The 13,256-nt window shown below is 39.2% G+C and overlaps 2 protein-coding genes across 2 annotated transcripts; both read left to right on the forward strand.

Moving 5' to 3' along the window:
* Positions 1-777: 777 nt before the first annotated feature.
* Positions 778-6,911, forward strand: RB195_026229 (uncharacterized protein; the record flags this gene model as incomplete). Its single annotated transcript, XM_064214688.1, has 9 exons — positions 778-897; positions 959-1,072; positions 2,727-2,807; positions 2,917-3,033; positions 3,102-3,279; positions 3,956-4,306; positions 6,337-6,449; positions 6,506-6,554; positions 6,613-6,911. The coding sequence occupies 9 exons, from the start codon at positions 778-780 to the stop codon at positions 6,909-6,911; spliced, it is 1,422 nt and encodes a 473-aa protein (XP_064070569.1).
* A 65-nt stretch (positions 6,912-6,976) lies between these two features.
* Positions 6,977-10,415, forward strand: RB195_026230 (uncharacterized protein; the record flags this gene model as incomplete). The annotated part of the gene is made up of 4 exons (XM_064214689.1): positions 6,977-6,982; positions 7,141-7,206; positions 9,403-9,470; positions 10,337-10,415. 4 exons carry the CDS (start codon positions 6,977-6,979, stop codon positions 10,413-10,415), a joined length of 219 nt encoding a protein of 72 aa, XP_064070570.1.
* Positions 10,416-13,256: the final 2,841 nt, after the last annotated feature.

The raw sequence follows: 13,256 nt of genomic DNA on the forward strand, positions 1-13,256 counted from the left end.
TGCTTTGGCGCGCTTTGATGAAACATCACCGCTTATTCTAACCATTTTCCTTAGAGTTCTGGAAGAGTCTTAGGTGCATATGTGATGAGCACTTGATCTAACTGCTACTGCTACAATATGTACAGTATGTCCTACACAAAAATGGACCCTTCCACCTCGGATCAGATTCTCGCGCTAAAAGATCCCTTGAAGGACCTCCTCCATACATTCCCGGTCGCGACTATAGAGCACATGCCGAACTAGCTGATCTTCGCCTTCCCACCAGTAAGCCAACAATAATGATTCTCCGAGAAATCCTGCCAGTAATATCACAGATGTTTTGATTTCACAGTAAGTCTGTAAATTGTCGTGCGATCCGAGGATGTTAGAGTGCAGACGCACAAAGTTAGATTAGAGTTGAAGAACAGGAACGGAGACGCAGATGGTTAAAGCACAATAGTACTTCCCGTTTGCAATTTCCTTGCAGCACTTTCCTCGCTTTCGATTATTCTTGACAACCTCCCTTTTGTGGGCGGCGTTATTCGCTATAGATTCATCTGGAAGATTCCGTATAGGCTTCCAGAATAGTTGTGAGTCTGCGTTGTCGATCGACTCACAAATAGAAGCTTACATCATCTAATTCCTAGTCTTTTTCTCTCACCTAGAGTTCCAATGCCGTCCTGGAGATGTCAAAGTTTCGTTGTTTTCTCTTTTGTCCCAGCAGTTTCGTCTGTTGGCTTAATAGCTGCGGTAACTTTTTGGTTAATTTTACAGGTATTGTACCGAAGCCTAGGTAAAATGAAGGCTGTGCCTGAATTGCTGTTCGCCTCCCTCATTGAGTCCGACTTGTTGCTCAATCCTTACTCAGGAATTGAGACTCAACTAGAGAAAAAGGCCACCTACATGCAATCACGAGTGGTATGTTTTTGATTTCGTGAGAATGCTAAAGAATTCTTTGACTCTATGTCCTCTGTTCTAGGATAAACTCCAGCAATACAATAGGGACGCTGATGCTGGTGTAACTCTGACCAAGTCGCAAGATGATGCTAGAAGTAAACTCGATGAGGTAGTCAAACATCAGGAATATGTCAAGGTATGGAAGGGATTTTATTCTTCCTTTAAAAGCACTTGTTAATGTAATTGATACCATAGGAAACATATCGGCTGTGAAAGGTTTCTCATGTGAGACTTCATTCCCATCCTCTCACTTCACTTCTTGAGAAAATTCTTGAGTAGAAAGTTTTCAAGGATGATCTTTTTGCAACAATGTCTGCTTCACACGCCTATTTCTGAATTACTGGGAATAAGTGCTAGTTGGAGGGGCTAGTCCGATTTTTCTATTCTTTTTTTTTAAGTTTTCCAGCCATTCATGATTACTTCTGTTGATATCTCACATCCTTAGAACGAATATGACATCTATCCAACATACAATATTGAATCGATGAACGGTTTTCGAAGAAAAAAAAAAGCCGAAAGGAATTTGCCGAAACTGCCTCTTGTGGCTAAGTTAAACATTTGTTTTATGAATCTTACATTTAGACTCAAATTTTACAGTATGTTAGTGTTATTTGCTGCATACGTGTTCTACATCTGAGATTAATTCGAAAACCTCACTTTACCGAGATCAATATCAGGTCCCCCTATTGTCCTCACCCATTACCTCATCACCTGTAATCAGGCGTGATCATGGTTTTCTTTGTGAACTACACCCTTACCCTATCTATTTGCTTAACTATTAAAAATTTTCGAACGCTGAAAGGAAAAAAGGACTAACTATGGTCGGGTCAAAACAACTTGAGCTCGATGCGGATTCGCTTGAACTCTCGCGATGGTGTTAAGCGGTTAGAATCGAAGAAGCATCCTCGCTACCTCCATTCACTGTTACAGTTCGAGTGGAGCTAACGATGCTCTGACCGCAATGCTAACCGTTAGCTCCACCGCGTCTCATCTCATCATCTTCATCTCAGTGCTGCAGGTGGTAGTCATTTCCTGATTTTAGGCAATTTCGCTGTAAGTAACATGTTGTTGTTTACTTGATAGTGAAATTTATGAAAATGTCGTAATTTTGTTGATCATGGCAAGATAAAATCAAATTTAACTATTTTGTTCTTATTTAAGCAAATCTCACCAACCTTCTCTTGCTTTTCCCCGTGATGCTTAGCTTCTAGGTTCTAGGTTCCAGCTCATAGCTTCATAGCTATTGCCTGCATGCCTCAATGAACCCAGAAAACTGCGACATTTAGAATCGAAAGGGTCCGTGTACTACAGAATGAGATCTTCTTCGGTCTAGATAGGTTCCTTCATGATATGTAAATCTTCTGAGTGGAGTCGCCGCGATATGGATATTTTATGTAGACGTGGTGAGCGCTGGGGTCACGCGAAACTTACTTGTCCATGACAACTTTATTTCCGGTTGAAAGCACATTATATTCTTGAAAAAATCAGCATTTGGATCTCCCTCACCCATTTTTAATGTTACTTTCAGATGCTTCTTGCTTGTTTTGGTCGATTTTTTTGTAGAACCTGATATTGATTAGTCCTCCAATGCTGCACATATCGCTTTTTTCAGTCATTGCAGCGAAAGCTCTGCTGTTACAACTTCTTTATTTTTCGTCCTATAATGTTTGGTGATGTTGTGGGTGTTCTTTCACGAAAAGTTTTACCACGAATTCTTACGTTTATTGGGCTTGTGTTTTTTTTTCTTTCTGGATTATTGTGTGGTAGAAGGGAAATACTAACTATTCCAGCACCTTATCGCCATGGTTCACCGCGATCATCTCGCTTTCGACAAAGCGATTAAGTCTGCGGATGTCCTTTTGACCACCAAGGTTGAAATCGCTGCTTTTCTTTTCGAATTTTTTTGAAAAATATTCCTAACGTTTAATAGCAAGGTGACATTGCTGATCTTTATCAGCACCTTATTCCTCTTGTTTTCAGATAGCTTCCATGCAGAGCAAAGCGCTTTCGCAGTCTATTGTGTATAGTGAAATTTTGAAGCAGCTAGACAATCCAACTTCAATGCACCTGTTCCTCACAGGATCTGATGGTGCAGTTGTGAGTTTGAATTTGAATTGCCCTCCATTAGCATTATTGTAGTGAGTCTTTAGAAGTTCTCCTTGCAGCGTTTGACCGAGAATGACCTTCATGCTTTACTTCGCCTTAGGTGGGCTTTTTCGCCGACAATTGAAGAGTATTCTTCAATTGAAGAACTAGAGAGGACAACATCCAAAGCTGCTGATATTGTAGCCGCAATTATATCGAGAAGTAATAATGTTGTTGACACTGAGACGGGTTTACAAGGTAGGTGTTCTTGACTTTAATTCACATAATTCTGACGGAGCCAGGGAAGAACTTACTGCTTGGTTTTTCTACATAGTATTAAGATTAAACCTTTTCCTCTCTATGCTGGCTCAGTTGGTCCTCTTCTTTCTTTGTGTTAAGAAAGTTCTGTACTTGTAGTATCATGAACATTAACGATAGATCTTGGTTTTGAACTTATTGTTACTGTTATTCATGCTAATTTCTATATTGAAAGGCACCAGGGGACGTCGTAGCGTTTCAGCTGTTTGCTTTTCCTTCGTAAATATTCTTGGCTCTCTTATCGAGTTGAAAACTTTGTGACACAAACTTGTGTGCCTTTCTTTGAGAAAATCAACTGACTTTTTTCCTCTACAATTGCTATTTTTGTTGCTTGGAGGATTGTATCAAAGCAAATTACGATGTTTTCTTTGAATCAGGTAATAAGGAGTTAACAGCGTTTGTTCTGTTACATTTATATATAATCACCCAGTTCATTTCTCTTTTTTTGCTTTGGCTTAGCGTTTCATAAAAGGTGAAGACGTTTATTTGGAGGTATGTGATTCTTGCAGCATCACTTTTATATCCATATTCCATATATTTGGAATCACTTTTCCTGGCTCCTAAGAGTTTTGCTGATTTTGCTTCTTTTTTTTTGTCGGTATAGCCTGTTTTTTAGGAAAAGATGTGTGTGCTTTACTAGAGTCTATCAAGAATTCGAAGTTCTTTGCGAAAGGCAGCTTTTTGTGGGGAAGTGGTGGTAGCGAAAATCTCGAGTCAGCTCCAACTGACTCATCTGACAAAGAGGCTCCGCCCACCACAGATTCCTCTTCGCCCAGTGCTAATGAGGAGTCTGATCGATCGTTCGAAGGGAAGCCAAACGCAGCCCGTGTAGGAGGAAATGATAGTGTCGATTTTTCGGATCCCGAAGATTTCAAGTGTTTGGTGAATTCTGTTGTTACGGATGAAGTAACAAATGAGAAACCAACCTCAGCTTCTGTTCGTATGCCAGCTGGTGATTCTGCAGATGGTTGGTTATGTTTGTTTTTGTAGCTATAAATCTCAGAAAATGTTTATCCAGAAAATTTCTCGAAATTTTGTAGTTGCTTGGCTGCGCAAATCGGATTTCTGATTTTTGGTGGAACTCTTTCTAGAGGTTAGATTCAACGGAATTTTTGATGTGGGGTGTTTTCTGTATTAGAACTTCATAGCAGCTTTCAAGGATGGCATCAGAAATGTGAAATATCCGCAGTTCCATGAATAAGAGGCTTTAGGAACATCAGAGACCTCTTTTTACTCGTCGATGCAACTCCTCACCATTGTGTAATTGACGAATTGAAAAATGAACCAGATTAAGACAACTATTTACACCCGTATGATTGACGATATCCATCTTAACCTTTCTCCTTTTTCAGTCCTAAAAATGTGAGCAGTTCTCTTGTTCAATGTTATCGCTGCCACTCCTAAAGACGATGTTCCAGCATCTTACTTGTGGAAAGAGCAAAACATTGAAAATTTTCGCGAACGCTGCCTTGAATAGTTATAAGCTCAAAGTCCAAAATCCAGTACTGTTACCGCAGTTGGAGAAGAAATATCTCCCCGAAATATTTAGGATCATTTATTATATGTTCTCCAAGAATAGTAGTATAGTAATAAGCAAAATTCTGATCCTCACTACCGAAAATCGACCATGGTTTAAGAATCATTTGATGTACATAACAATGTTCCGTCGATTCTGTTTTTACAATGTGACGATTTCTAACTCTTGAAAATCTTTAGGGTGAGGAACAACGCTTTATGATGATTTGTTGATGCTTCTTAAAAATTGTATACTCTGTCATAATGATTCCTAACTTGACAGCCATGTGTTTGGCAATAAATGCCGGGTGCCACTATCTCCTAAGCTGTTTTGAAAGCCATTTGAGTGTTCTAGCCTCAGTTAAAAAATAGGCTGAGGAAAATTTAGCATACAACAAGATTAGGCTCATTCGAGACGTGCTTCTAGATATGTGGTAATTTTTGTTAACAGATAAAATCAATATCTCTGCCGTTAGTCTTCGAAACGTTATATATCGCTCTTAATCTGTAGTTTTTTCTTTCCTTTTTTTTAAATTGGAATAGCTCTTAGAATCACATGTGGAGTGTGTTCATCATTTTGTTCAAATTTCATTTGGAAATATATGTCAGTTTAACACAGGGACGAGTTTAGAGTACTTTCACACCACGTTAAGTTCAGTTCACGTGATATCTTCAACTAGATATGTGTACATGTGATGAGGACTAGTGCTGGAAATTCATCCTAGCAACTCGAAATTGAGGCACTTCATAAACTACAACAGTCCAAAATCATCTTTTGAACCCATCATTACTTTTGAGGTGTTCGCAACTGGTATTCGTGATTAGCTCCTTGAACCTTTTCTGAACGCGTTATTCTCCTTGACAATAATTTTAAACCGCATCGTGTTAATAAACGTTTACCTACGTAGAAACTTAAAGAACACAACTTTCAGTGATGTTTATATCCGACAGGATTTAATTTAACACTTTTTTTCCAGATCGTAAGCGGTGGAGGTTTTCCCATTCTATTAATATTTCGTGATGTAGTGTAACGGAAGCATTGTCTTGCCTTCATTTAAATTTTACGAAATGTTCGTCTTCTACGTTAATCTTAACTCTTTCGATATCTCTGTGATATAGTTTCCTGTCAAACTGGTTGACTTTTCTTATTTCAGAATCTTGTCACATACTATTCTTTTTTTACTCAAAAGTTAACATTGCTCATATATTGAGATTGAGCAATTTTCATTCTTTAGTTAAAGGTCTAGGAGGCGCATTGAGGAAATCCCTAATGTGATATTTTGAGGTCGTTTGTCACCATGAGGTGACGAGGGATGAACGAGGGTGTTTGAATAGTCTAACTGAATCATGATTGAACAAATAATGGTCCGGCACGCGCGGCTATTATGGATACAGTTGAAGTCAAAGACTTATCGCTAACGCTATGGTTTGCGCATAGCTAATCTGTTTTAGGATTCAGTGTCAATAGTATGTCATTTTCAGAACATATCGAGTCGACAAATGGATCTGATTCTGGAAATGGAACTGTTACTCCTAGCTCTGATATTCAGGGTGCACCTCCGAAAGTGACCAAGTCCAATCGTGGTGGGAAACAGGTGAGAATCTTTTTGTGGGAGAGTTGTTTTTTCTTTTATCTAGTAATTATTTTTAGTTCTTCAAGAATCGTGCTTCGTACTATCCAAGGCGGGTTCAGGATAAAGGTCAGGCCCACCAATTTGTTTGAGATTTTGGCTGCTGTTTACATATTAATACTTTTAGCTTCGCCACAGTCCGGCAATTCTGACGATCGTATTCCGAAAATTTCCAATTCTGTGAGAGCAAACGGCGAGGCACAACAGAGACGCCGCGACGAAAGGCAAAATCGCCGAGGCGCTCGTTTCAACGGCTTCACTTCCTCAAACTGGAGCGAGAATGAGAATTATCAGCGTCCACGAAACTCTCGTAACGGCAGAGGTCGCGCCAATACGCAGCCACCCGCTAGCTTCCATTACGAACCTGGGATCGGCCGTCGCCCAGCACCTACCACTTGCGGGATTGTGTTTGGTGGCAGAGCTTAGATCATTCATGTAATCGAGTACCGGCGCATATTATTTGGACAGCTAGGATTTTCTTCATAATTTTCATGGTTGTGAGTTTTTATCTCACTCACGGGAAAACTTAACAGCACTTGTTTCTTTTCCAAACACGGTTTTCCTGGTGCGAGTTCGCGTTTATGCTATTCAAATATGTGCAAAAATTTGTTGGGCTTTTTACTGTGTTTTTTTTTACTGTTGTTGTTCATTCCAGCTTCTTCTCACTTTTATATGCGCCAAGGTGTCGCGGCGTATCATGGGTTCTAAGATCTTCGATTCTGTATTGACGGAGTCATATCTTCATACGTAGCATTTGGTACCCAAATTCCATTACCGCGACTTTCTATGTTCTGTAAAAATGAAGATTTTTAATCTACTACAACAATTGGATGAGCTGTCATTCCGTTGGTTCAAAGAATTGAAAGGATTGTCCAAGTCAAACATCTGTCTCTGGACTAAACTACTACATAATATAATGTTGAGAGTCGTTAAAGTTAGGAAATATGAAAGGACAGCAACCATCACAAGGCAGTGAAGTCAGCGCAAAACTAAGGTCTGACAATGAATCAGTGGTAGAGGACTAGAAATAACAGAGGTGGGGTAGGATGCATACATTGCGGATGCGGCCCTCCTAAACGCTGGAACATGACGACCGTGATGAATTGGGTGTAGATTTAACAATATTGCACTTAAAACAATGCTATTCCTACCTCCTATATTTCTTATTAAAAACTTGACGTCGATCACAGCGCTCCACTTCGTGGCAATTCCTGGGATTCTGAGGTACTGGCCATGCACAATGATCACAATGATATATATGGGACCTACAGGGAATGAAAAACACGATTTTCTGAGAACACCACTGTGGATTCCTGTCATGCCTACAAGACATGCTGAACTTATCTTTATATGACTGTCTAATTTATCTCTTAAATTATCTGATGAAAACATGGGAGTATTATGAAAAAGAAAAAAAAACAGAAATATTTGATCAATTCGTAAGCGGAACCTCTTCGAAAATAACTATGTTCAGGTCATAATTACTTGTTCTATTCGTTGTTCCAATGGTGTTGTGAGGTAAACCACTGACGGCAAATTATGACATAATAAAACATTTTATAATTGTTCACGGCATCTGATTGTTGGATTATTTTTCTTTCTTCAGAGAAATTATTATTGAGTGATGTCGAGGCAGAACTGTAAATAGATAATATCTCCAACATTTTGATATTTGGACACTTTTACATTTCAGAAATGTATTTCCTATATTTTTCTTGCCCATGGATACCCTTAGCTTGTTAAATGCTGTTGGCTATGTCCACAAGATTCCCTTTAACATTACATCTTAAAGTAACCTCCAATGTCGAAGGAAAACAGAAGGGTCACGTCCTGATGGCAAGAAAAAAATCAAAAATTTAGGGGGTTAAAATCGGAGGTCACCCTCAAATTAATAACAAACCTTTCAACTCGTTATCACTCACGCTGGCAGGTTACTGCACTAATGGAGGCGCACTGCGAGTAATGCGTGCCTCCTCGATTTGCGACCTGCCGCGATCAAGGCTACCTCGTCTGATAAGAAATCCTTTTCCCATGATCAACCTTTGCCTCTCTACACTATAGTACCTTCCTCTTTGACCTCATAACTTTATTTCATAAGTTGGAGAAAGTAATTAGAATGAATTTCTACAGTAGCTACCTAGGATTTTGTAGCTAGGGAGAGCGATCAACTATTGATCCACCAAAAAACGCTGTGATCAAAGTAAAATATATCAATTATCGAGGAATTATACGACCTCGAGTAAAAAAATTGAGGTGTCATCGTTGATGCTTGTAATCAAATCAATCGTGAAGATTGTTGCGAATGTATGATATTTAGAACAACTCTATTAACATACACCGTAGTAACCAGGTTTGATACAGGTTTGTACAGACGGTAATTGATCTAGATAGGTTGTGTTCTTGATCGATCGGTTTGATCTACCACTCAATATCAGCATCGCGTCCTAATTGATCGGTTTTCACTTATCACAGCCGATTGTCTCGCTTCACTATGTTGTTAGTAACTGTAGTTGGAAGCGTGTTTATTTTTAGTTTCTTATTTTATTTACTATGTTTACTCCTTGTATCTTCACTACCTTGCATAGCACTAAAGTTTTTGTTTTGAAACATTATATGAAGGTTAACTTCGGATGAGCAGAACGGGTAGTGAAGATTTAGGGATGTTTGTGCCTGTCTATTCCTAGCTGTATTCGATCGTAAAGATTATGTAACAACATTCTTTTTATTTTTCTACCGTTTCTAAATCAAAGTTACTTATTGGTTATTGGATTATCTCTTCGGATTATTGATTTCTAATACGTATGTCATGGTGTGTAAGATTTACCAGGAACTGTATGGCACCATTATAGCTTCTGTGCTCCTTTGATGTATTGAAGTGTTTGTTTATTTGTTGCATCAGTTACTGCACTCTTTCCAGGTCAAAATCCGCAATCAGCAGTTCAAAAAAGAAGCCAAAATATTTGTATTTGAAATTGGTGCAAGAAGGTATACTCGACAAATTTAAAGAATTGAAAAAAGCTGAGAATCCCAATGGAACCATAAAACAAAGAAAATCTATGCTTCAATGAGAGACAACGCTACTGACAAATCTCTGGCTTGATTTACGAGTTCTAATTGATCAGCTCGAGCCGACGTACTTCAAAAAGTCAATTAGAGCTAATTATTATGAGAAAATGGGGTTGGAAATAGGAACAAGTGGATCAGCTTGGATTTGAAAGGCAACTTTTAGATTTAAAATCTGTAGGTTTAAGCAGAACATTTTGATATATGTGATTGTTTCTTACATCATTAGACTTTGTTATTTAAATGAAATGCATTGTGATGTAATGTGTTGTAAGTCAAACTCTTCTTTGGTATTTAATGATCTGAGAGGGCAAAAACGACATCAACTCATTTTTATATGATAATTTATGTAAATGACTAAAATAGTGTCGGAAACGATATACATTGCATAGCTGCTTGAGTGATGCTAAATACCGTTGCGATCAGCCGACGTTCATTGGTACAGTTGGAGAAAAAGAAACATCCTAGATGCGATAATGCGGAAATATTCTCTTTTGCACAGATGTGGAAAATGATCATTATAGTTGTTGAATATTTTTTGCGCAGTTCCTCTATGGGAGGGGATTTATCGACATCAAGGAATCTCTGTGAATATCTCTGTAATTAAGTGAAATAATTGGACAAATACTGAATACAGTACCAAATACAATACAAATCAATACAATCTCCTTCAAATACTTATTATATATATATATCAGTCGAAGTACGTACAAAATTACTACTTAGTTTTATTCATATTGTGACGATTTCGAATATTTTGTACGTCGCGACAGGTTCGTTTATTGAAGAAAGAACAAACAACGGTTGGCGATAAATCGTGGATGTGGAGCGGAGGACAGTGATAATCAAGCTTCTTCACGCCGATAACTCGCCTGCGGAGATATTGCAGAAATTGGCCCTATGAAGATTATCCCATGGCTAAAACGTCCTGGGAGTCCAATAAAGAAGAGGTTACTCCTGACCGAATAATATACGAAAAACGATCCGTTCTGAAGATAAGTGACGAATTCAACAACCAGCTGAAAAAAGAAGATCGATCAAGATCCTGGGCGGAGCACGTATGAGTTGGCAAAAGCAATAGGCGTAGCAAGACCAATTATCAGTCTGGCAGTCAATATATTTGATTTCCCTCACATTTGAATTGTCGTTTATCTACGTAGTGCTTCTCTGTATTTGCTTCTACGACGATGCGCTCATATATTTTTAGATTTCTTTACGAGTCAGATTAGCTGTCCGTCATAATTACCTCAGCGTAAGATGACCCGACTACGTTTTCAGTGACCAAGTGGACGGAAGTAGAGGCAAATATTTTATTATATATGTAATCTATATATAGGAGTAGCTTCTATTAATTACATTATTAATTGTATTATGTACATAAAATATATCCATATATAAGTAAATGTTGAGGTAAAATGAGAAACTGGAAGATAGAAATGAAAAATCCCACCGAATCATTATGGTTATGTTCAGTCTTCAGCATTTGTATACTCATCAGGGACTTATTTGGCGCGGAATTTTTTCCCCATACTTGCTGTTGATCAACATTACAAATCCAACCTGATCACTAAACTTTCCTTGTGTGAAATCCTATGCCTTTCTGATGCCGTTGGATCTGTTTTCTTCATTGATATTCAGATATCTAAGTCTTTGAAGACATGTGTTGAAGAAAAATTCCGCTGATGCTACTCCCACACTAGATTCTGTTAAGGTGGTTAACATATAGTTACTTTATTAACATTGCAGTCGACCGAAAACAGTATAGAGATAAAAAAAAATTATTGCACTGATTTGGTCGCTGCACCAACATCAATAATCCAAACTTTTGGGACCTTTTCCTTGCTAACACTAATTGTTCGCATGAATATTAGGTTCAGTGGTACGTTTAACAGCCCTATTTTGATATAATAATGTTTATGATAAGGGAACAAGCCTATCGTAGCTCGCAATTGTTTTACACTAATTTCCTTTAGATGTTCTTAAGCGCGTTATCAACGCTAGGTCATCGATGGTTCCGCATAAGAGAATGAAACTTGCAAAAGTTCATAGATTTGTTGTTAAGTGTATATCTCAGTCACAATTCCATAAATGGCTCCCGAACCGAATGTTCATTGCAGCACTGTGAATGCATTGCGAACCCATAGTTGGAAACTCGACGTTGTGAAACAGACGATCGGTCACTTTGTGTAGAGTCTATGTTTGGAGTCGACATGATTCCGGAGCGAAGACGTCGTCACTGACTCCCCGTGCTCACCAGTGATGGCTGTTTGTTTTGGCGTGATTCAGCATGTGCGTGTTTATGCGAGGCGATGAGGGAGCGTGATACCGTAACTCGATCGGTCCGCGCACCTCCCTCGTCTCGCCTCTTCCGCGCAGCAACACTCAGTCGGGCAGTGGTGTTCCATTCTCGCCGCCGTCTATCTCTCGTCCCGGTGCCTTCCACCTCTGTCGCCCCTCCCCCGCTAGGTGCCGAGCATTTACATGCACGCCCATTTGTACTCCGCCCCTCGCATGCACTCGTGTCAATCACTCGATTATTGGCGCTTCCAAATACGCGATTTGCCAATTCGGAAATTCAACTCCGTATAAGCGGTTGTGCGTCCATTGGTGTGTATGTTGCCGCCCGCGTATCGCGGTCATCAGCCATCGGCAGTCGCTGTTGTGCTCATCAACGCTGTGTCCGTCCATAAACAAATATTTCGAGTTCAATCCTTGCTTCCACCTTTTTGATGACCACAGGTTTGATTGATAGACTGACATCGAACTGTTGATGAACACAACATCTGTATGTTACGATAGCTTTGATGTGAGTTTTTGCAATGGTTTCTTGCAACTGCGTCATGAGGTAATAATTTCTCCGTGACACCCATCAACATTACGCTTTATGGTTCTCGCAACTACTCACCAGTGATGCGCAGTTGTTTACGCTTGACACAACCGCTGTCCACAAAGTAACCATCACAGTTGCTCTGTTCCAGTGTTGTTTATTTATTTTCTTCGCTTGCTATTTATTTCAGATATCCCCCCAAATAGATGTGCGCAATTCATGTGAACCTATTCGACTTACTTAATCGCGAGCGATCTCGCATATTGGGAACAGGGAAGAGGTCGCTTTGCCGATGCTTCGCCTCGCTCTCCGTTAGTCTTGCGCGTACTGACTAATGCTAGACTTGTACTCTGCATAATTCTGTTCTTTTAATATTTGAGCCAGACCATGCATGCTGCACATCGGCTATTTCACCGCACCGATAGGGAAGTTCGTCTCAAGTTGGGAACCACGTTCAGGCAAGGGGCTGGAATTGTGAATAACAACTCACAACATATGTATTTACGTGTATTTCCAATATGTTTGTTTTTTTTTGTCCTGGTTCCAGACACCTTACTTATTTTTCTTTGTTTCTTTCAGACTGTTGTAAAATTTGTATTTGTGGGCTGTCGTAGTGTTCAAATCCTGCGAATTCTTTGAACTTCTCTATTCATCTTATCTGATCGAACGCTTCGAAACATTTCTCAGTTCTCCTCATGTATGTATCACTGCACATGGACTCGTTTGATGCGTGTAAGATTTGGTTTTTATTTGCTTGAAGTTTTGTTAGGATGTTCTGCCCATCATTCTTTATCACCAACACTTTTCACCGAAAAAAAAAACTGAGAATTTATTAGCACATTTTGGATATAGTGATGTCTTTGCAGATGCTATGTCAGCCT

This window comes from Necator americanus, chromosome X (genome assembly GCF_031761385.1).
Source record: "Necator americanus strain Aroian chromosome X, whole genome shotgun sequence".
Classification (NCBI taxonomy): Eukaryota; Metazoa; Nematoda; class Chromadorea; order Rhabditida; family Ancylostomatidae; genus Necator; species Necator americanus.